The sequence below is a fragment of the Pyxicephalus adspersus genome, chromosome Z, assembly GCF_032062135.1.
Source record: "Pyxicephalus adspersus chromosome Z, UCB_Pads_2.0, whole genome shotgun sequence".
Classification (NCBI taxonomy): Eukaryota; Metazoa; Chordata; class Amphibia; order Anura; family Pyxicephalidae; genus Pyxicephalus; species Pyxicephalus adspersus.
The window spans coordinates 44,009,339-44,033,738 of NC_092871.1; the positions used below are offsets into that span (position 1 = coordinate 44,009,339).

Sequence of the window (24,400 nt, forward strand, 5' to 3'; positions counted from 1 at the left end):
TATCCAATCAAATACAAAATATAAATTTGAATTTCCAAGTTATTTACCTTTATTTTATTTTTTTTTATTTTTTGTATTGGATTGGATACAGGAGTTTGTATTCAATCCAATACAAAATGAGCGTTTGAATTTACCAGTTATGTACTTTGTAATTTTTTGAATTATTTTGTATTGGATTGAATACAGGAGTTTGTATTGAATCCAATACAAAATAAATGAATGAGTTTCAATTTGAATTTCCCGCACACACGCCAACGTCATCACGCACGCAGGGAGGAGCCATCCGTTTTTTTTTTTTCTCCGCCGGACGGCTTCTCACTTCAGAGATCATCCGGCGCTGGAACAAGAAGGACGTGGACGATCAGCGGGACCAGGTAAGAAGCCGGCCGGCATCTTGTGTTCCGCCGGCCGGCATCTTGTGATCTGCTGGCCCGGCTTCTTACCGGTCCCGCTGGCACCCGATGAAGGACACCCGACGCTGGAGAGGGAGATCGGTAGACGACGATCGACGGAGGACGACGCTGGAACACGAACACGACGCTGGATGAGCACAGGGGGACCAGGTAAGTGGGGATGGGAAAAAACTTGGGGTTAACCATCCTAGCCGTTTTTTTTTGCCCGTACGAAGGTCGGGCTTAACGGCTAGGAGGTTAAAAGCTTCTGTGTACAAACAACCTGGAGTTTTTATGTAGTAATCAATCAGATTTCAAGCTAAACTTACCATCAGTCTTGCAGAGTTGTACAGGTTCCTCTGCTGTACTGAAATTTCTTTCTCTGATCTCACAGCTTCAAGATGTATCTGAAGCTGCAGCAACACCCCCCGCCTTCCTTTCCTTAGCTTTAAAGTTAGTAATATTGCATATTCTACCTGAGGCAGGTTGAATCTCATATCCATTCTTTAACCAGGTTATTGTGGGCAGAGGAAGTCCATCGACTCTACATGCCAGGATCAATGTGCTGCTGCTGTTTACTGTTACATTTTGAAGGTGCTGCACCACCCATGGAGCTTGTGTTTCTGTAAAAAAAATATTGAACACTTAAAACCACAAAATTAGTTTAGGCCCTAAGTTATTTGTCTAAAATTTTAAATTTACTAGCACATGTAAATTATGTATATTATCTTTTTTTCAAACGTAAGGTTCATTCCCACTAGTGTGTTGTGTTGACGTTCATGTTTTTGTTTGGATTTGTGCAACAAATTGACATTTACCTTACCAACATAATGCAGCCAATTTCATGTCACCACAATTCCATGCAGTGCTGCAAGCTAAACTTGTAGTATGCCCTAATTTCTGTGTGATGTGATGGACAGCCCACTCAGATGGGCTGTCCAATACAACATATGTGCATGCAATATGCATGGCAATGGGCATGAGCTTTGGAAAACTTGGCACACAAGCCACACTAGGAACAGACCTGTATTCAAAAAAGCAATGTAACAAATTAATAATGTATTAATGAAATTCACATTGCTTACTAATTTGCCATTTTGACTTAAGCGTAAACTTAAAGCACTTTACACATCATGCTTGTTCTTATAAAAACTTTTTATGATGTTGGAATTTCAGTGCACAATATATAATACAAACAATAGACATTCTTGATTTTTTAGCTTGCTACCGGAATAATTTTACTGTTGTTACCACGTTATATACAGAAGATTTCCTAATATTCCTACCATAACTATTAACCCACCTTGGACTATGAGTTGAGTTGTGCGCTGCAACACATCTTTGCTGTATCGATTCTCAGCTGAACAGGTATAATTTCCAGCATTTTCTTTAGTCACATTTTTAATAGTAAGTGAGAGGATGGTGGTGTGTTGGTGGTGGTGGAGTTTTGGAATTGAGGAAGGCACTACTTGATTGGAAGGATAAAACCATAACAAGTTTGTAAATAGATATTTTTCAGCTTGGCATCTAAGTGTAACATCTCTCCCTTCCAGAACTCTTTGCACCCCTTCCGTCATTACTCCTGTCTTCACCTCTGCAAAAGAATAATTCACAATTAGGATAATTAGTAGTAGTTAATCTACATAAATAATATTTGCAGGATTTTTTTCAGGAACGAATGTGGTTTTACACATGTACACAGCTATTTTAAGTAAAAATATGTTTTCACTTTTGCTTTGTATTGAAGTAGGACAGATTAAAATGTTCCTAACTGAGCTAGGGTTTATCTTTGCATCTCATAAGGCAGGATATTCAAATAGTGCAGAAAATAAAAGTCTTTCTTTGAATAGTAACATAGCAAGCAACATGGTTTCTGTGGCTAGATGTGCTAACTTTGATGGCCAACATCATTTAACCCACTTCATCTAAGCTCAGTTCACACTGGACCTACCCCAGTCTTTGGCTAGTAGAAGAAGGCACCAGCATTGCTGTACAAGGACTGATACCATATAAAAGCAAGTACTTACACTGTCTGCATCGTATCTTTTATATCTGTCAATTCAGTTTTGAACATTTTAACAATCCACCGGCTTCTTTCAAAGAATTGACGAGTTTGAAAAAAAATGCAAGATAAAGGTCCTTTATAAAACACACAGACAACTTTACAATTTTGCACTTATGTCTGAGTATATCGGTATTAGTCCTAATATTAATGTCGAGCAATGCTAATCCCCAAGATATAATACCATTGACTTAGACTTAGGGAACTTGGCAGGCAATGTTTTCCTTAAAGGTCAGAACACAACGCAGACACGGATTATTATTTTTCCATATATAAACAATTTTTATGCAACAATAACAAATCTTTGCCACTCACATGGGTTTGCAAAAGTGCTTTAGTTGGATTAGTGTTTGAATTTTTTTTCTTAGCAGCTGCGGCTACTGCAGCCAGGAACCTATTTACATGATACATCTACCCTTTATTGTTAGCCAGGAGGTAGAAATTTCACTATTCTTTCAAGGAAGCATACAACAAAACTAAAATCACATTGGACAAGTGTTTTGCACTTTATAGAAATGCCCAGGAATGAGTCAATACGATTAACATGTTTACAATTCCAAGAATTTGTATGACCCTTCTCTTAATGCAATCCAGCTAGCACATATAGAAGGATGCCCAGGATCTAAGTGAGATTATATCTGTCTTCAAACATAACCTGAATTGTTCTCTCAGACAGTCTGTAAAGTTAAACTGATTTTATTTATGCTAATTTAAGTGTCACCCCAAATCAAAGCCTTCATGTCTCTCATCTTGTGGAGTCAGCTTTTCAACTTGCCAGATGTTAAAGGAATTTGAGGACAGCTATTCTGTTTACTTAATTTATAAAAGAGTTTCCCACATTTCAATAGTAATGCATCTTATTCCTAAACAATTCTCAAAAAAGTTAAGTAGTGGAATTTTAGTAAAGAAACTACCACCACAGTTTTGGAAGAAGCAGGCAGAACCCTTAGTCACACAATGCAGTAGATACTGTTGTCCCTAACTTTGCTATTCCAATGTAGTAGAGATTTCATGGAACTCATCTAACCTATTTTTCTGTCTGTAATTTAGTATGGATATACATTATTTATTGTTAGCATTCCTGGATACATAAAAGAATTAACTTTATGTAATTAAACGAGTCTTCATTGTGGATTCTCTGTTTTGTTTTGTTTTTTCTGGAAGCTGTCATTTTTTTCAGATTTTATACTGTTGGTGTCTAGGCACTTCCTTTCTTTGCTGCTTGCAGGGATCCTTCTATCAGTTCTACCAAGCTTTGTACTGATCTTGTCAATATAATTTTAAAAATACTGGTAGGTGAGCCATTTTGGTAAATATTGTTTACAAGTAGTCTCACTCTCCTTATATTTACTTCTAAAATCATAATAAATAGGATGGTTTAAAGCTTATTTCTTTACTTTCTTCTTTCAGAATGTGACATAGGAAAACCATGGATAATTTTAACAGGAGGTTCTTCCCTTTTTTTTTAATTTTAGCTTCCTTTGCCTTTTTCTTTACATACTGCATTGATTCAGTGACTTCATTCAATGATGAAAAAATATATATTCATTTTTAACTATTTTCTCCCTTTCATGCACTCAGTGTGCTCCTAATCTTCAGTTTTACCCTAATTTAGTAGTCTTTTTAAAGACTTCATCATAAGAAATCCTTAACTTTCATGGTTGAATGATACAGGTGAATGGGTGCAGGTTGTCATGGCCCTGCCTATTAACATGATCAATGTATTGATGCAGGGAGGGGGTTATCATGTCAAGGATGTATTTTACATCATCCAAAACTGTTAAAAAGTGGGAGACAGTTGTTTTGATAGTTGTAAAGAATCATTCTTTAACTGAATGATTTGTGTAAGCAATAAATCAATTTGTGGTTAAACATGCATATATATATATATATATATATATATATATATGCCTGTGGATGTTTCCTTAGAGCAAAGACAGATCTCCAGTCATCCAATAACAAAATGTCCATTAATTGGGATAATTAACTCTGTTTCGAGCTTTCAAGTAAATGATGGTTGGCTTCAAGTCATAAAAATGAAAAACAGTGAACTTGCCATTCTAAAATAAAACAGACACCCAGAAAGAAGAACAGAAATGTTATTGTGGAAACCAAAGGAGATACTGTAAAAAGATTATTCATTACAGAATTGAAGGCTACACTGTATTTATAAGTATGTAAGGATGAAAAGTATCTGAATCAGCAGAATTATAGACACAAGGTGCAATCCTATAAAACATAAGTGGGCCTGATTTATTAAACTTCTACAAGGCTGGAGAGGATAAACTTTCATTAGTGAAGGGTGATCCCGCAAACCTGGAATGGATCTGGTCTAGGATTCAAAACATTTGCTAGTAAATAGCAAATTATTTGGACGAAATCAATTCCAGGTTTGCTGGATCACCCAACTTCAATGATGTAAGTGTTTCCTTTCCAGCTTATGAGAGCTTTAATAAATCAGGCCCAATGTGTCATGAATTTGGCTTGGAGAAGCATATTACCTTATATTTTTTTAATTTTTTTTTAGCATCCAAAATACTTTTATCAGAAATAAATGATATCTCTCTCCCTGGGTAATAGAAATCCAACAATAACTAGGCCCTTTCCTCTCCACCCTCATGCTTTGTACATACATCATTATGTGACCTATGCTTTGGTTCTATTGTGTGTGCGCAGCTGTAACTATTACAATACCTGAAAGGATATAATGCATGCTTCTTTCATCCTGCCCAGCTTTATTGGAAGCAACACAGAAGAAGATGCCAGACTGTTTATTCTCAGGAAAAGTAATCAGAGTGCTTACCACCTGCAAAACAGAAAGTGTATTTCAATTATCAAACTGAATGAGGAAATATCATTAGATGCCTAGATCATTATTAGATTTTCCATTACTGCTATAAAGTGTCCTGGATGTTCCAAAATCAGATATTCTTACCACATTTTTAAATTCTGTTCATCCAGGAGTTTTTAAGTGGTTCCACTCACCTTTGGAGCATTAGCGAAGACCCAGTAGACAAAGGTCAAAATTATTAACAACAATACACTACATATTTACTATTATCACTAATATACAATAAATATTACTATTTTATTTGGTGATTTCAGATAATTGCTTTAAATAACATTGACCTTTCAGATCAGTCATTGGCTAAAAAGGACCGGAGTGATACAGAGCATTTTTACTTCTTTTAAGATCCTTCATATGGGTAACAGAGTTTGAGGAACAAAGGGAATTAGGGAAAGGAAAAGGCTTCCTACTGGTAAACTTTAGGAATGTAAGCACTGAAAAAAAATCAAATGTAAATGTGAATTTAAAAATAAAAACTTTTTAGATGCACTATTGAACCAAGCACAGATATTTGAATTATCTTAGATATGCAGCACTATTGGAAAGAAAATCAGGGCAAGTCTATTCAGTGCAATTAGCCTTTATACATTTTAGAAGTAGCTCAGTATTGGAAAATTTATTTTGTTCAGAGACGTAGAATATACAAAGATATTTTGCCCTTGAAGATACCTCTGACAGTGCTAAACCGTATCACCAAAGTCCATGGATCAGTTTTGACCATTAACCTCAGTTCAGGATTAGACAAGGCTTTAACTTGCAACTGTATCAGAGCAAGTCCTAGAACAATTTTCCATTGTGACGATTAAGGCACTATATAAATAGTATTATAAAACAATAGCCAGTCATGTATTTATGAGGAAGGATGGGTGAACACATCACAATTTTCTTATATCTCCTATGAGATAAATATGTGTGCATATTTTATTTTTTTGTTTCAACCATGTTTATTAAAGTTTTCAATTTTAAACATACCAACAACAAAGGTACATACATTATACATATATGCGTACAAGGAAAAAAGAGCAAAACATAACAGAAACATATAATAAAAACCATAAGGTATTGGTAATAGCCATAACATGTAGGTGTCTGTCTCTTTGAGGATACAATGAGGTGTTTGCAGAGGGAAATATTGAGTATGCTTTAGGACTCCAGTCCTCTTGCTTGCCAAATGATATCAAGATGAACAGGGATATTCTTGACTCAATATAACCGTAACCCATTGTGGCACTGCCACCAAAGCAGATAAAATGCCTTAGGAGAACTGCAGCTATAGGAATATCAGTACATTTGTCAAAATTATCACATCATAAGTGGATATTACTAATATGCAAGGGGGAAGACACATATACTTAGCCTTGTTTTGTCAGGAGAGGGGGGCAGAAACATGGGGATACTAGGGAGGGAAGGAAGGTATGAATGGGGGGGGGGGGAGAAGGAGGGTAGTGTTCCCCCAATGCCAAGGGACATCTATAGGAATCATGATAGGAAACTTTTAAATTGGGGGGATTCCTTAAACCAATCCCATTCAGACCATGTATTTTATATTTTTCCATCTGGTCCTCATTCTCCACAATCACCAGCTCCAAATGCTGAATCCACTCTAATTCCGTCAGCCACTCCCTCATGGAGAGGGTAACTGTCTGTTTCCAGAGCCTAGAAATAACTGCTCTGGCCATTTTTTTTTAATACAAAATATGAACATTTAGGTGGCATGGTGACCCAGTGGCCAGGATTCTAACCTGGCAGAACCAGGGTTCTGGGTGGACATTCCAAGAAGATACTGGTAGGTTTATTGGCTTCCCCCTACAAATTTTCTTGAGAAATAAAACTGAACAGCATGACTATGGACTATGTAGGATGTTTGTGCTAAATAAATATATAATATTAATCATTTGATTAGTACAGTATGAATAAAAAAGAGAATCTATAAAAAGAATAATTGCAATAATATTTATCTATAAATAAAAAGTAAAAATGAAGTAAACAACATTTTTGAAGACGTTTTTGGAAAGGGCTCCAGGGAGACCTATTTTTATCTATGTGGTCCAATGAAGTATGGTTCAAGAATGTTTGATACAATGCAACCCCAAATACCAAAAAATTCTTATTTCATTAATCTTTTTTTGTAATTCCTTTGTTCCTACTGATAACTACATACTCACTGTGGCATTTAAGAAGAGATTTGGAATGCCACAAATAGATTCCATAATAGTGGACACACATTTAAACATGCTAACAATACACTGGGGGTTCTCGGAATACCTATCCTTTTCTGATCCGACAGCATATAATTCTAAGTTTCGTGAAACCTAAAACAATATAATTTATGTGTGTATGGCTCTAAAAGTACATAGATGACAAAAGTCCTGTATAGCGAGTATGCCCTTTTGTTGTTAATGTTACAGCATTTTGGGAAAGGAACCAAAGCTACCTGGGTCTTAGGTGATTTAAATAGCATTTCAGCATTGACTTGATGTTTCAAGGAGACAAAAACAATGGAAACCTTTCTTACTCCCCCCATAAAACCAACTCAAGGAAGATTCAAATGAAACCCATTTCATAAAGGGTGGAGCAAGAGTAATGTGTAGCAAATAAAAATAATATAAAAAAGGAATAATGCATGAAGAAGTAATCGATGGGGAGTAGCTCTGAAGTTCATACTCCACCTACTAATTTGCACAAGCTCCCACTCCTATAACACTGCTTGCTTTTAAACAGACATAGCTACTCTGGCTTCCTCCACTGAGGAACTGGAGAATGCAGTTCATACCACTGACTATTTTTGAGGTCAACAGTAAAACTCTAGCATATAACAATAAAATTCTAGCATTTACTCTGAACTCACAAATCAGTTTTGGCAAATAGTCTTTCAGTAACAGTTATTTGCTAAAACAAGTTCAGTTTCGGATAGATATCTTGAAATTTAAAACTACCATATAGAAGCAAAGTAATACTGTTCAAATGCCCTACACACTAGGAACTGTCCCAATCACTGAAAAAAAAATAGTACAAAAAATATTCTGGATGTGTACTTACTTTATTTTGTTCTTCAGAGGGCATAGTCCTTTCTTCCACTGATGGAGTTTTATAAGTGTCCATGTTATTAGGAAGAAGAGGTATACGTTCCACACTGGGATCGATTTCACACCTTTTATAAAAATGATAAGAGCATGAGGGACTTCAGCAAGTTCCTGACATATACATAACAAAGGTAGATTAGAATCATGTACAAATGTTTGGTATGCTCATTTTTTTAAAATAAATAAATATTATTAGGCCTTTTTATTCCACTCTGGAAATATAAAATAATCATAATAATAACTATAATTATTATTGTTGTTGTCATTATTCATTTTTTTGAAAAACAAAGACAAAATATTTAGTAAGTCAGTCTATATACAGGAATAATTAGGATATATTTTAGGTGACTGAATGTGCCTTGATCAATATAAAAAAAGCAGTGCTGGATCAATGATTAAAGAAATAATTTTAATTATGGATTTGTCTTAAAAAGAAAACCTTAAAGATGAATACAAAGATATGGAAAGTTCCAAAGGGCCTGTGAAAGGGAATATTAAAGAAGACAAGAGGCAAATTGGAAGGGTTGATGAGAATGAACACAAAAAATGTACGAGCACAGGGAAATAATGGGGACATTTCATACAAAAATATCTCTAATAATCTCAATAAAAAATCTCATCTTTATATACCGGTAGTTTATTGATATAGTGAATTATTTAGAAACTGGAACTTCACCTTCACCTGAATCTAACTGCTGACTGTGGGAGAATAATTTTAGGAAGAACATATTGATGTCAACTGCTTTTTTATACACACTTGGTAAATTATTGACATTGCCAGCACTACGCTTAGTTGAGAAGTGACTAGGTTCTCATGCTACATGAAATGTGCTGGGCATCATACATACAAAACATTAAACATCTTGGACAATGGCCAGTGGGCACATCCCGGTGTATCCCAATCTAAAAGGAAAAAAGTACCAATCTAGTTTGTTAGTTTTAGAAGTTGAACCATAGTATTTATCAAATTATACACTAATACATTGTGAGAGCCCATTAGAATCCATAGTTAATCTAACACAAATTATAATGGTAAGGAATTGAATAGGTCAATGAATATAACTAATAAAAACCATCAGATTGTCACCTTTTTCAAATATATACAATATCTAACAAATCATTTAAAATTTTACCTCTCACAGGAGTATAAGCGAAGTTGTTTAAAAATGATTTGTCCTAATTTAAAATGACCTTACTCCATCTTAATAGAGTAAGTACTGTAGAGACTACTGTAGAGACTAAAATATTTCCCCAAATCATGAATCTGTAAACAATGATGTTCTCTGCACTAATTTGTGTGATTGTTTACTCCAACAAAGGAAATTGCCCACTTATTGCAATATATGTGGGCTATAAATGTCCAGCAGACAACTAACTTTTTTTCTTTTCATTCAGACCTATCTTGTTTTTGATTGTGCTTTCCTGAGTATATAACACAACAACTTCAGATTCAGTAAGTTTCTCATCAAGACTCTTTGATAATTTTAGTTGGGACCATTAGCATGCTGTGTGGAAAAAGAGCAGTAGCTGGTTTGACATTTGGAGTTTGTAAGTGCAAACCAGGGATTTGAGCGGACGTAAAACAAATCAGAGTTTAGCTTTAATAAAAAGAACAATAGGCACAGGCTGAATATCCTTGTTGATTTTTATAGAAGGCTATAGAAGAAGAGAAAACCAGGCAAGAGCAGGAAATAAAGCCATGCGTCACATAACAATAAAAAACATTTAGGACTTTTGTGAGTAAGAGATAACCCTATGTTGAACCGGACCACAACCCTATATGAGGTGACACGTGTGTTATAGCTGTACTCTCCCAAAGCTGTAACTAAGCAAAATACTAAAATTGTTGGCATTGTTGGCAAGTACCATAAGCTAAATGGCTAATCAGTTTTCAGATCCTTAACATGTCAAAATTACAAATGATAAAAAAAACATAAGAGAAAAGAATATCCTAGATCAGAGGTAAGCAAACTCCGGCCTGCAGGCCAGAATCGGCCTAGCTGGTAGTTTGATCCAGCCTAACGCCCCCTGGTCGATCCGGCCTAATTTGCCGCAGGTTGCCGATCGGGATTAGGGCAGATCGACCAGGGGCGTTAGGAGCTGCATGCGGCTCTTGAGCCTCCGAGTTATGGCTCCTTTTCCTTATTTACTGCGGCCGGCGTTAACACTTCTGCCGCCGGGGTAAATAGGGAACACCCCCTGAGGGGAAATCTCTATCCTCTGCAATGCGAGAAGAGGGATTTCCCTTCAGGGGCGTTCCTGTTGAAGACAGAGCCGGGCCTAGTGTGCACCTGCCCACCCCTGAAATGGCCTAATGGCCAAAAAAGTTTGTGGACCCCTGTCCTAGATGGTTCCATTATAACTAACAAAAGAAACAGTTTTTTTTAAGTAGGAAAGGATTAGAGTCTGCCAACTTGTACTGCTGTCTTTGTCTCCCATGGAAATTTTACCATTGACACAGAAAGTAATGGGAATTTGGGCATTAGTGCACTGTACCTTGGTATTTTGATGTTCCTTCCCTATCAGAGGTCGGCTGGTCTATCTCCTGGCAAATACAAATAGTTTCTACTGCTGTACACCTTGTAATTAATAAATTCTTTACTTTTCTTTCATGTAATCTGAACACCTACTAAAACACCTATCGTATCTGAATGTCAAAAAAGGCAGGGTATATTGGCTTCTACAACAATCTGATCTAACTGCTTAACAACTGTTGAGACATTAGTATCCGTCAGATACTAAAATATCACAAACAATCCAAAAATTCTCATTTAAATTTAATAATCCAATGAACTGTGAATGGAAACATTGTATTTTAAAGCTAAATGACAGTTCAATGCATTATGAGTCCCTTTCCTTTTTTTGTTTTATTAAAATGTTTTTTATTTATCAGTCATACCACAATAGGCCTCATTTATTAATGTTCTCCAAGACTGGAGAAGATAGACTATCATCAGAAAACCTGGGTGATCCATTGAACCTGGTATGGATTTACTAAAAAATATTTTCTATTAGTAAATGTTTTCAGTCCTGGACCAGATCCATTCCACGTTTCCTAGAGAGCTTTAATAAATCAGGCCAAATATCTGAGCTATTACAAGTGATTGTTATTAATGTGATTAAAAAAGTAGCCTGAAAATAGCCAAGTACTTTTAGATTATACAGGCTAATAGCTGATTACATCAAATACAATCTTCATATGGCAAAAGCTAAAATATCCTTTCCTTGTGGGTTCCTATATTCAGGCTATATAAAGCGAGGAATTGAGGAAAACATAAAATGTTTGCACATTTTAAACCACAGTCAGGGGCTGGGTACGAAGACCACCCATCCGAAGTCGAGTTGGCCTACTAGCCTGGCTCAACAAAATCAGACAGTTTCCATTCCCTGTGGGTTGGCCTAAGCCTTCCCACTAGATACTAGGCTGGGAGCTCTCCCGAAGAGAAACTCCCAATAAAAGAGAGTGATTGACCATAGGGCCAGAGCACTTTCCTGACATCAGGTTTGGCCCATAAAGGAACAACACCCTCCATCGTCAGTGACACACAAAAACCACACCAGTAACAGTGACAACATAACAATACAAAAAAAAAAGGGCTCAGTGCATAACACACAGGGCAGGTTGTAAAAATCGCCCATCTGCACGAGCTGCAGCTAATGCAGAATGAAACCGAAGCTAAATCAGCATATTGTGACATGCCTGTGTACTTCGAATCAACAGTTGACCAGACTGAAAGTGATTTTAAGGTACCCCTGGTTCCAGGGCGACTCCAGGGCGATGACACTTAGCAAGATTCAGTGGCTCTTAGGCCTAGTGGTGAGACTGAAGTTTTCTCCGTTCCTTCCCAGCAGGATAGGCTGCTGTCCAGGAGCTCCTTCTTAGGGCAAGCCCCATGCCTCCCTCAGCCGGACCACACCAGAGGAATTAGCATAGGACGGGCTCTTACAGAACATCACCATCTAGCTGCCCTTCCTGATGGGCAAACTGAGCCACTGTTTATTCCCCTGTAAGGAATACAGGGCCATTCCTCTCCTGAACACTGATAAAAACAGATTTAAACCACAGATAGCCTTTTGCATTTATCAAGCATCATCTTATATTGTATTAAGTGCAGTATTGCCTTCTTTCCTTTACTCCCTGCACTTTTTATAGTGGTGAGCTATAACTTACTCTGTAGCTTCAGTATGGCATGGCTGCCACATCCAGGTAATTGTAGGAGGAGGTTTCCCATAGGCTGTACACTGGTAACGATGAATTTCTCCATGTTGCACAGACTCCATTCTGTCACTGTCAGTCTCTTTTTCATATATGGAAGGTTTAACTGGAATTCAAAGACAAAAAATACATAAGAATGCATAATTATATATTATATGCACACAGAACAAAATATTCTAAATATTAGGCAAAGATAAAAAGCAATATAAATGCAATAAATGCAATAAAAATTTCCAGTCGCTTTGGGAAAGGTGATAGGCAGATTTATTTGCAAATTGGTTCACTTTCCTGCATAGTGGCTCATTGGTCTATTGGCCCTGCAGTCCTAGGGTCCCAGATTCAACTATTGCTTAAACTTTCTGTATGGAATATTATTTTTTCTTCTATTACCAGCTGGTTATGTAATTGGCCAATCCCAGCACTCTAGGTGCTAAACGTAAACACAAGAAATAAACATTAGCTAGTTAGGGATCCTAATGGACCACAGAGAATATTTATTTAAAATATTATTTTATATATTTTGTTTAATATATACAAAGTTATTTATTGACATCATATACAAAATCAAAAACAATTATGTACAACATGGTTTAAAATAATGCATGTTGCCTAACATTTTCTTGCAATCAGTAAGGTTGGGTCTACATGGTGAGTTTTAAAAACGCATATAAAAGTTTCTTACCACTTTTATATACGTTTTTATGCACTTTTACAAGCGTTTTAAAGCTTGACTTTAAAACGCTAAAAAGCTTTTATAAACGCGTATGACACGTTTTACCTCGAATTGCCACAATTTTACATAAGCGAATATAAAATTTTTACTTTTAACCCTTTCAGGGAATGAGTACAGGGGTACATAAAACCCCTTTCTCATTCCCTGAAAGGGTTAAAATATGTGTAAAAAACTGGATGAGGCTTTAATGTTAAATTATTTTATTAAATGTGTGTGTGTCTGTGTAACTAAACTTTTTTTTACAGGTTATCCCAATGACAGGATGATTCCCACGGCTGCAATCATGACATAAGCACAGCCATGGGACTTCTCCTGACAGTGAGGAATACCCGTGCACTAGGTGTTAAATGAGGACATGGCTCTCCATTCACCTCTAGTGCTCTGTGATTGGCTGAGGTTTCCCGTTTCTCAGCTATTCAGCACTAGACTTAAATGGGGAGACTTGTGCCCATTCATCTCTAGTGCTCTGTGACTGGCTAAGAAATAGGAAACCCTGATGACAGCTCAAGCATCATCAGGATTTCCCTTTCCTCAACCAATCAGGGAGCAGAGCTATCAGCGGAGCTCGGCTATGCTGACAGCTCTGCTCCCCTCATTGCTTCTCCAGCCTTAGAGGAGCTGTGGTATGTGCTACAGATATGAAACACATGTCCTCATTTAACCCCTAGTGCCCTGCTATCCCTCACTGTCAGGAGGAGCCCCGTGGCTGTGCTCATGTCGTGATTGCAGCCATGGGAATCATCCTGTCATTGGGATAACCTGTAAAAAAAAAAAGTACTCATTTCCCAGGGTGGGGTGGTGGAGATCTGGGAGTTCTCCTTATTAAAGGGGGCTTCCAGGCTCCAAAGTCCTGTTAAAAACACTTATAATAGCCCCTATTGTTTTCAATGGAAGCTTTCATAAAAAGCCTAAAAATGCTTGTAAAAGCATCTATTGAGTTCGATGGGAGCGTTTGCAAGCGTTTTCCTGTGTTTATACTACGTTTTAATTCTTTAAACGTTGCAAGCAACGTTGAAGATAAAGCTCATAAACATGCCTAAATGAATTGTCCTGGTGTAGATTAGCCAATTGGAATGCATGGGGATTTCAAATATGGGCTTTAAAAGCCTCAGGTTAAAGCTGGGGAAACAGTCCATGTAATCTAAGCCTAAACAAACTTTCGCCAGGCTTCCAAAAGTTTTCTTGGATGATATTTTTAGAAGATGAAACTTCTCATTTAGCAAGGCTTCAAACAAAGCCCTATACTATACTCAACATGCTTCACAGCTACAATAGCTTATTTATCAAGAGAGGGAAAAGCAAATCTATAAAGACAATAGTGTTATCTAGAACATGTTCCCCAATCATATTGCTACAATAGCATAGCCACCATGTCAATATTCATAAACACTTATTATGTAACATAAGGCAGCTTGCTAATTTAAAAGAAGAAACCTTTTTCAAAGACATGTTTTTGGATGCACTCTCCCTACATCATAAAATGTATGATCTTCGCCATGCAGCTTGTGTGTAGTGGGGTCACATATGTGGTATATGCATATTATTTTATTATATATATTAATTTCTCAAAAACCTCTTTGTATGACGTTTAAATGTTCTCCTCCCTGTGATTGTTTGGGTTTCCTCTAGTTACTGCAGCTTAATTGGCTCACTGTAGTAGCGAGTGTGAACTCCACTTAAGGACAGTCTATAAGCTGTGTAATATGTTGGCATTATGAATAATTATGATATTTTCTATAATTTAAGTAAATCGAAAATAAAATGGTAATTCTTCTGAATAATCAATACTATTTGTTATGCATGGTTAAGCAAATTATGTTGTAGGAAACTATGACATTTGTAAAAAAAATACATTGGCTACCCAAAAGCTGCATTTATAACTCTGCCTACTGTGGCTCTTTAGGAAGTATGATTCATGTGTAGGATACTGTGTTGTCAAAATAAAGGATTTGTTTTTCCACCCACACATAATTAATAAGAGCCATTTCATAAGTACACCTTTATGTACTGCATTAACATTAGCAATTGCCCTTTCTGAACTAAACTTCCAGGATACGCAGATATATCTTCAACCAAGGTAATGGTCTTAAGTTGGCCTTGTTAATTGTTTGGAGGAATACACCCACTGCAATGGGGGAAATCCTGTAATAATATATCATAATCAAGGCTAACTCCATAAATGGGGATGTCAAAAGGAAACAGGAGCTTTGGGATTAATGTTTTGGCAACGCGTTCCGGAATAAGCACCAGTTGCGGCAGGACATCAACTTAGCTGATGATTATCGTGAGGAAAAGGCTTCCGATTAACAAGCTACTTGAAGCAATTAAGAAAACAACATAGTTCTATGAAGGGCTTTGTGAAGGAAGTGTAACTTTTCACTCATTGTCTTGACTGCAAAGGCTCACAAAATAATATATAAGAGAATTTCTTTGACTGTAGGAATAGTAACTTCAATGTTTTCTATCAGACTGTTCTTATAAAGGTCCAAAGCTTTACCCTAAATTTAGATGTGTCTTGGAGAATTGCATGATTAATGGCTCTCAAGTACTCAGTTTCGACTGTCATGTTTCTAAAGGTACTGACAAGGTGATATATTAACATACATTTATGAACATTTGCCTAAGTGCTCTATTAAGCAGCTTTGGTTTTCTTGCCACATGTTGCAAATGATCATGGGTCATCTGATCATCAGAAGTGCAGAACACTTCTTTAGAAAACTTTCTACTACACTGCAACTGCTTGCAATGCACTTGGAAAGAGTTTCCATTCTGTCTGTATAAATGACACCGTGGCTGACCACTCTTATACGCTGCATATGTCAAAACCTCAAACCAACTGCACTGTGAACTAAAAATTTATATTTAAAGTGTTCTCCTTTATTTATATTTTACTCATTTACTCAGTACAAGGTTTTAGAGAGTCAGATGCTCTTTATTTAATTAATTATTATTTTTTATTTTTTATTATTTATTAATTATTTTAACAAAAAAGTTTAATGTTCCAGGAGTCCTCTTACATTCTGCACCCTGTACTAAATGTTTACAATTTATGCCATCTATTTCAAAATTGTTAAAAAATATTACTGCATTCAATATACCTTCAGATCAATACTTCAACTAAATAATCCTGCGTTTGTGACTATACCATACTATTACAACCCACCTGATTTGTAAGTATAACAAAAAAAAACCTTTGCACCAGAAATTCTTGTCTGTGTGGGATCCCTGGATTCAGAATTCTGTCCTGTCTATACCGCAGTGGATTTTAGCTAGCTGGTAATGATGCTTGACCAGTGCTAGTGTGAGTATCTCTTCAAACTTTGGGTCTTTTATCCCTTATGTATATTGGTTGATCTACCACTGTTTTACTGTCATAATATTGTGATTATTGTTTCATGGGCAAACTGTTGTTATTGTTATGGTTATTATTTTGTTGTTTTATATAAGTGCAGGGATGTCAATGCACTTTATTGGTATTTGATGGGAGTTTTTATCATGCAAAAGCTGAACTGACAACTACTGTTTTCTTTTTTGCATGTTTATCTCAGCTTTGTAACACTTTATATTTTAAAATGGAAAATTTATTACAAATTCTTGAAAGCAAAAAAAAAAAAAAACATTTGAACTAGATTGGTTTCGTTATCTTAGACAAGTATAATATAGTATGTTTACTGTCATCCAAAAAAATAGAAACACACTAGTATTCTATGTAGCCTAAATAGCAGTGTATGTTTCTGTCCTAGACACCAGAGACCTGGGACTGTAAAATTCACAGGCAGTTTCTCATATAAATGACATGGAATGATAAGTGTGCCCCTTCCCAGACCCTGAACTGACCCTGCACTGTAACAAGAACCAAATCTGGGAATGCATGCTAGGTGGAATGAAACACTTGGCTTTGACCCCAGCATATTTAGAGTTTGTTCCAAATAGTTTAAATCTATAAATGGCAGGAAAGTGAGAAAACTGGCCAAGATTGGCGTTCCATTCTACAGACAAAAAATGGTATTGCAGTGGAATGCATTAATAAACATGTCTTGTTTGTATTACATCAGCTTTCATTCCACTCTCATGCCTGTAATGCCCTTTAACCCTTTCAAAGCTGTAGTGGCTTGCAGTTTATTATATTTGTGCATACAACAAATAGTTTTACATTATTAGGAAAAAAATACCAAAAAGACCATGGAGTGCAATTTCCACAGTAATGGTTAGGAAAATGTCTGCTACTAAATTCTTCAAGCAATAGATTTACAAATTGCTCTGATAAGTTGCCTTGCTTATGACGCTTGCTTATTTCAGCCGTTAAATTAGTGATATGAGAAAAGAAAAAGCACACTCTTAATGGTCAATGTTGTGGATAGGACAGGATAAAAAACAGGTGGAAGAAATAGAAAAAAAAGGACAGGTCTGGGCAACCAAGATACAAGTTATAATAAATAACAAACTTTGTGGTTCCCATGAAAAGACTGGATAACATAGGGGGTCATTTATGTTCCACACCAGTTGCCAAATATATATTGTTCCCATGGGGCTAAGATTTCGTAATGTTTCTCCAGACGATCATGTAAATGGGCAGTTAACATTTCCATCAATTGCACATCTTTCACCTAAACAAACAAATCCAGAAGAGTTGGAAGGAGGGTGGATCTCCATTTCAGGGAGATAAGTAACTGTGAGGATATGTGTGGCCAGGTTGTTCTGTAATTTGAGGGGGTCCCAAAAAGGGAACCCTAAAAAATGTGAGACTAGGTCTACAGGAATTGGGACCTCAACCAAATGGGACAGAGGAGAATTAACGTTCTTCCAAAAGGGAACTATCACTCTGACATATATTAAGTCCAACATATATTGCTATTCGGGGAAAGAGCATCTATCTGGGATAAAGACCCTGGCCCTTTTATCAGTGCCAACCTCTTGGTACTGAGGCCACTAATAATAGTACATCACTAACACAAGAGTGACTAACACATTCAACCTTTACATTTTTGTTTTTCACGAATCAAGCCACCTTATAAAAGTGGGCTGTTTAAACCTTTCATTCTAGTATAAATATAATTCAGTCTACCCACAATGTGTCCTAGGGGAAAATACCTTCTAATTAAAGGTTCACTAGTTCAAATCCTGCCTTGAGCCTCAGTAATCTATGTAATAGAACTGAGTAAGCATTTACCTTTAGTAACCAGTAACCTTTGTTTAACCAGAAGGGCTATCGTATAATGGATTCACCTAGTAGCTTCAAGCAATATTTACTGCAGTTACAGACAGTGTTGGTGACCAGTTAGAGGTCAACTTCCAAGAGTTCCTAAATGAATACTGAAAATGTTTAATACATGTTTTCTTTAGTTTCTGTGGTCAAGTAAAACAGATACTTAAAGAAAATCACTAAAATAAAATTAATGTAATACTATTATAGTTTAAAACAAAATGGCCCAAACACATTCACACTACTTATGTGTGGATAATATGTGTGATTGGACACATTTGTGAACATAGCAACACTTCTTCAAATGCATAAAAAACATGAGAAAACAACTTTTCCCTATGTATAGAATATTCTAGACAATATAATCAGTAATCTGGGATAAAACAAAAAACTACCTTAGTCAACGCTAGGACTAGAGCCCAATGGCATAATATTATGAAATACCTTTTTAGGCACCTGTATTAAAAGAAGACCTTTAGCAAAGCATGATGATAATTACCCATAAATGAAGTATTGATGCAGTGGCCATGGAAAAATAAGCTAATTATAAATCCTGTTTTCATAGCCTTTTTTTTTGTTACATTGACCTATAACACACCTTTGGATTTTTTGTATCCAGATATATTGTAAATGTATAGGAAGACTTTAACAGACATCAACAACAAAAAACAAAAATGTAACAGAACTAACTTTTTGTAATAAAGTAATGATGTTTTTCTTTTCTTCTAAAAATCTTCTGTACATCAAAAGAGGTACCTGAGAGAGTTCAGGGTTCAAAGACTTGCCTAGAGGCAGGCAACACTCTTTGGAACTAGGTTGAAAATTGCACCCATTTATTTGGTAATTAGAGCTTTGGGAGGTGTTTGTGGACAGAACATTTGTCTGAATTTGTTTTGAATATATGTTACAAGCTTGAGCTTTTAAAAACCAACTGGAATGTGTTGCTTGGAATGCCAGGCATTTTCTAAGACTATTACCCTTTTTCTGTGATGCCTGTGTTTGTTTTGCAGAAATTAGCTATCAATTGACCGCTGTGGCCCCAAACTGTTTAGGTTTACCTAGGTAGGCTTTTTTTGTTGAAGAAATGAAAGTGTGCTACATTTGCTACTCTAGTATGTAATGGTTTACCAAAGAAAGCAGTTGCTGCTTTCTGAAGGGTCTTGCCATACACAAAAGACACTACAACTTCTATGTGGAAATATTTTTAGATTCTGAAAGTAAAACACCACTAGCTAAAATCACTTAACGACAGACGGAAAATTGTCATTTAATATATCAAAGAAACTGCACTGAGTATTTCTGTCTTTTCTGTGCTGACATGGAACAAATACATATGCAGTTCACAAGTTCAGAAAAGCCAACCAATTATGAGCATTGCTTGCTTTATGGAGATATTCTCTCATTTCTATTTACACCCTTAAGACTTTAGGAAAAGAACATTTTTACTGACACAGTAAAAAAAATCTTGCCTGATAGAGATGTTAGCTTTTCCCTACTACTTGCAAAATAAACTAAAAATGTTGCTTTTTATGCACTATTACTCCATTAACAAATATTTATATTAGGATGCAATTTAGGGTTTGTCAGTTGTCCTCACTGATCAATCCACCCAGAGCAGAGAGAAGAATCTTTGTCAGCTTTACACAGTGTTAAGGACAATGTGAAAGTACTGGTGCTTGGAAATTGGCTGTTCAGGTAAATGGAGCTGCATTGTTAACTTGGGCGTACCAGATACTTTACATGGCAAAGTGGCTGGGAAAGGAAAGGTAAGTACAGCTGGTGGAGTGGGGAGTGGTGACTTTCAGGAAGTTACATGGAGCATCATTGCCATCATTTCTCCAGCTTTAAACTGCCTGTATTGCATAGCTGAAACACAGACACATATTGATGATGTCATTGGGTCTAAAATAAAGTATGAAATGAAAATGGAAAGGTCTTGTTGAAATTTATTCTTAGCATACCATTGTGAGGGTGCACAAATGTACAATATTAGCAAGTAAATCTTTAGCTTGTCTATTGGGTACAATCCAAAAGACTTCCTCATTGTTATCAGGTACATCCCTCACAATAAAGATAAAGTCCTCTATCTGAATAATGGCAAACACTGCATTTACCTGGTATTTCCATGCTTACTTGCTTACTTGTTTTTACCTTATGCTGATCCTGCCTTAAACACAGCTCAGCAGTCTAACCCCATGGATAAATAACTGCATTTTCTAAATTTTATTATTAGTCCATGCTTTGAACATACACTTAGAGACAGTAATACATGAACATAAGTAATAATTGCTCAAGTACATTTTGATTGTTTGCTGCCCTTGAAAAAAAAACTTGTTACCAGTTACTTTAGACATTTGTGCACTCCGTCTTTGTATTTTGCAGTATTGCCTGAGGGATCACTAAAAAGTGAAGAGGTCAATTAATAAATTTATGAATAGAAGTAAGAAATATAAAACAAATGTTCTAATTTCAAAAAATGAGCAGCGACAGACCAGGGACCACATGGAACAAAGGCAAAGAGAACTTATGAACAGATGTGTGCCCAAACTAAATTTGCTGATCTCTTGAAAGGACTGAAACTTTACAGTTAAATACACATCCCTGTTACTCCTAAGAACTTAGACTTTGTAGTACTACAACAAAACAGCTCTTGAAGATGAGATGAAAAAAGTTGGCAAATTGTCTAAATTGGCAAATTGTCCTAACATCACAAAATACTTTCTTTACAAATAACTCTCAGAATAGCAGAAAGAAAGTTATTTGGTTGTAGTCTGATGCCAAAGCGGAAATAAAGTTAAATATTATAAAATGATAACAAAGGATGTCTCTTTTGGCATAATACTTCTTTTCCTTTCTGCTATCAATTCTTTACCAATTGAACAATGGCTGCCGAACATGTGCAGTGTACAATCCTGGCATCTCTGCAAGAGCTACATCATCAGAAGCTGCCCAGTGGCTTAGGACAGAAAACTCGAGATTCAGAAGTTGACTGGGATAATGTGGCAATGGCGGCATGCTTGTACATTATGCCAACAACCACATAATTGGGGTCCACATAGGATCCAATTTAAGGGTAATTCGTGGCCTGTTTATAATGTAAATAAACTAATGTAAAGTAACCTAGGTGTTTATCTCAAGAAAAGTCACATTTAGGTTAAACTGCAATCAATGCAGGGGGAGATTGTGCACATAATATACTGGGCCTGATTTATTAAAGCTTCCCAAGACTGGAGAAGATAGACTATCATAGGAGAACTTTGGAAAACCAGCAAACCTGAAATAGATCTAATCCATACTTGAAAATATTTGCTAACTAATAGCAAATTATTTTTAAGACATCCATTCTAGATTTGCTTGCTCACACAGATTCTTCTCTCATGATCTCATGACTCTCATGATTTTCTCCAGTCTTGGAGAGCTTAAATACATCAGAGCCACTGTATTCATATGTGGACTTGTCAGTGGAAGCTGCAAAAGGGGATAAATAACAAAAAACACCTGGCTTCTTTAAGCTTTAAATGTTAATGTGGATCACCTTTGAGGGGTACACTGGACCCCTAAATCCAAACCCGACAAAGAGCTATGACATATAGGAAGTTGCAATTATATGCATATTTCACAAAAATATAACACAGCATTTGTCACCATATGCCAAAGTTTTTGACAGGTTTACTTTAAATAAATTTAGAATTTATTAGGTTGCCTTTATCTCAGAGGTTCAGAGGTCACTAATCCCAGGTGATGTTGTAAAACAAAAATATACCAATTGCTCTGATGTTTTAAAATGAGCAACAATTCTCTGTGTAAGAATTAGGATTCACTGTAACCTGGTGACTCATTGTGACTTCACAGTTTTTAATTTTGACAAAAAATAAGGAAATGAGAGGTATATCATAAAGTCAGTAGCTGTGATCTTGTGGAAGGAGGATGTGAAGGCACAGCTGTCATTTGGTAGCTGTGGCTCTAGCTACAGTCACTGAATTGAAAATGTGAGTTGAACATCCTTCCTTTTTAAAACCCCATTCCGATTCATCTTCCAGCCAAACCACAATCAGATGGGAAACAAAGAGATCCCACAGGCACTGACTTAAAGGGAAAGTATGGTGTATATTCAGAGCTCATAAACTTTATGAGTTTAATATATTGTTTGTTATATTGTGAGTTATTATTGCTATGATTTCTTTAAAGTAATTTGTTTATATGATGGTCATATTTTTACATTTTAAAGATTATTTCTTCTTTTTAAAGTATTAATAAATATTGGTTAGGTCAAATAAGTTGACCTTTAGGTGAAGTTCTCCATTTGCTTATTTGATTAACCTGCTAAGGTACCATATGTACCATAGAGAGAATGAATTGTTTGAAATGATGAGCCCATATTGACATTAAAAAGCCATAACAAAGCACGAAGCAGAGTTTGCATATGTAATATACAGGACATAAAAATGCACATCTTTCCCTGCTGGTGTAGATACAGCAACACCTACATCTTACTGCACGTACTATTGCAAATGATGGCTTTCTTATGTTCTGTAGTCTGGTACTAGCTGAGAAGGCTTTGTTATTAGAAGTAGTCATATTACTGCAATCACAGTTTTAAAGAAAAGCATTCTGTGAAATTGGGAGCTGTTTTATTGAGAAGGGATGTATTGCAATATCCATTCTGGTCTTAATTTAAAACATATTTTTAGGATTTAGATCTCTGATGGGAGGCAAACACTTGGCTGTTCATACCACAGCCTGTTTTCTTAGTCCACATCTGTGGCAGTTAAAACAAGACCTAAGGTTATTGAGAACAGGTACTGTTCATCCTCATTTTTGGCTCTTTTCAACAGAGAAAGCAATATAAAACCTGGACTCTGTACACTTTGTTCTGTGCACCTGTATCTAGCACAGGCTCATTTGCTAAATATCACATATTTTCAAGTTCAGTCATCTTCTAGGCATTTTAAAAGGGGAATCATCCAAACTGTTAGCAGACACACTTCCTTGGTATTGTATATTTAATGCTCTATTGCTTAACAATCATATTTTGATACATTGAGGTTGAGAAACTTTGAATTACACAGAAAACCCCTTTATGAGAAAAACTGTACTGCCTTATAACACTTTAATTTAAACTGTTACAAAGAGTTTTACAGTGATTGGTAAAGTATTTGGGGTTTTGATAATAATTGTAGCCTTTTAAATTTCAGTGTTTTTCATTATGTGCTTTTTAGGTAACAAATAAAGAAAATAAAATCATTACATGAAAATAATTTTCACAAAAATTGAAGTAGTTCTTGCTGTCATTTGAAGAGATATCAGTAATAAAGATATTTAAACACATTTATAACTCTATTTCTTGTTACCATCATTACACTGTATCTGTATTTTTTCCCCTTGCTCTGTTGCTTAATGTTAATGTTTTGGTTTGTTTAAGTACATAGCCAGTTTTTTATGTATATGGATCACTTTTTTTATAAAAATGAGCTGTAGATTTAAATTCTTTTATGTCACTAATGAGAACAAGAGCAAAACCTGTGAAGCATCTATGTTAAAATCCTTATCACGTTTTTATGCATTATCATTTCTGATGTTTTAATGAAAGGCTAAATGACCAAATGTCCTGGGCCTAAAACAACACAGGGCTCACAAGCAGATCACCGTAATGGATCTTGGAGAGCAAAATCTACAGGCATAGCTACTGAAGTGAGTTCTTAAATAGGATATAGTGTAAACATGAATATTCTGTGAACAGACTTGGAATCACCAGTGATTCATCATGCAGTATATATATGTGTAACACTTGTTTTTTTTTTTTTTTTTTAATCAGTAAGGAAGGCCAGCCCTAATGTTTGCATATTAGCTGCCCCTGTATAAA

At 36.0% G+C, this 24,400-nt stretch overlaps 1 protein-coding gene across 1 annotated transcript in view; it reads right to left on the minus strand.

Moving 5' to 3' along the window:
- The window catches only part of LOC140344309 (vascular endothelial growth factor receptor kdr-like), a gene marked incomplete in the record, with an annotated part of 140,408 nt that overhangs the window by 45,076 nt on the left and 70,932 nt on the right, over window positions 1-24,400 (minus strand). The window contains 5 exon segments of the mRNA XM_072431382.1: window positions 869-1,015; window positions 1,696-1,986; window positions 5,149-5,260; window positions 8,342-8,453; window positions 12,557-12,707. Of these exon segments, the coding sequence (XP_072287483.1) occupies window positions 869-1,015; window positions 1,696-1,986; window positions 5,149-5,260; window positions 8,342-8,453; window positions 12,557-12,707 (813 nt within the window).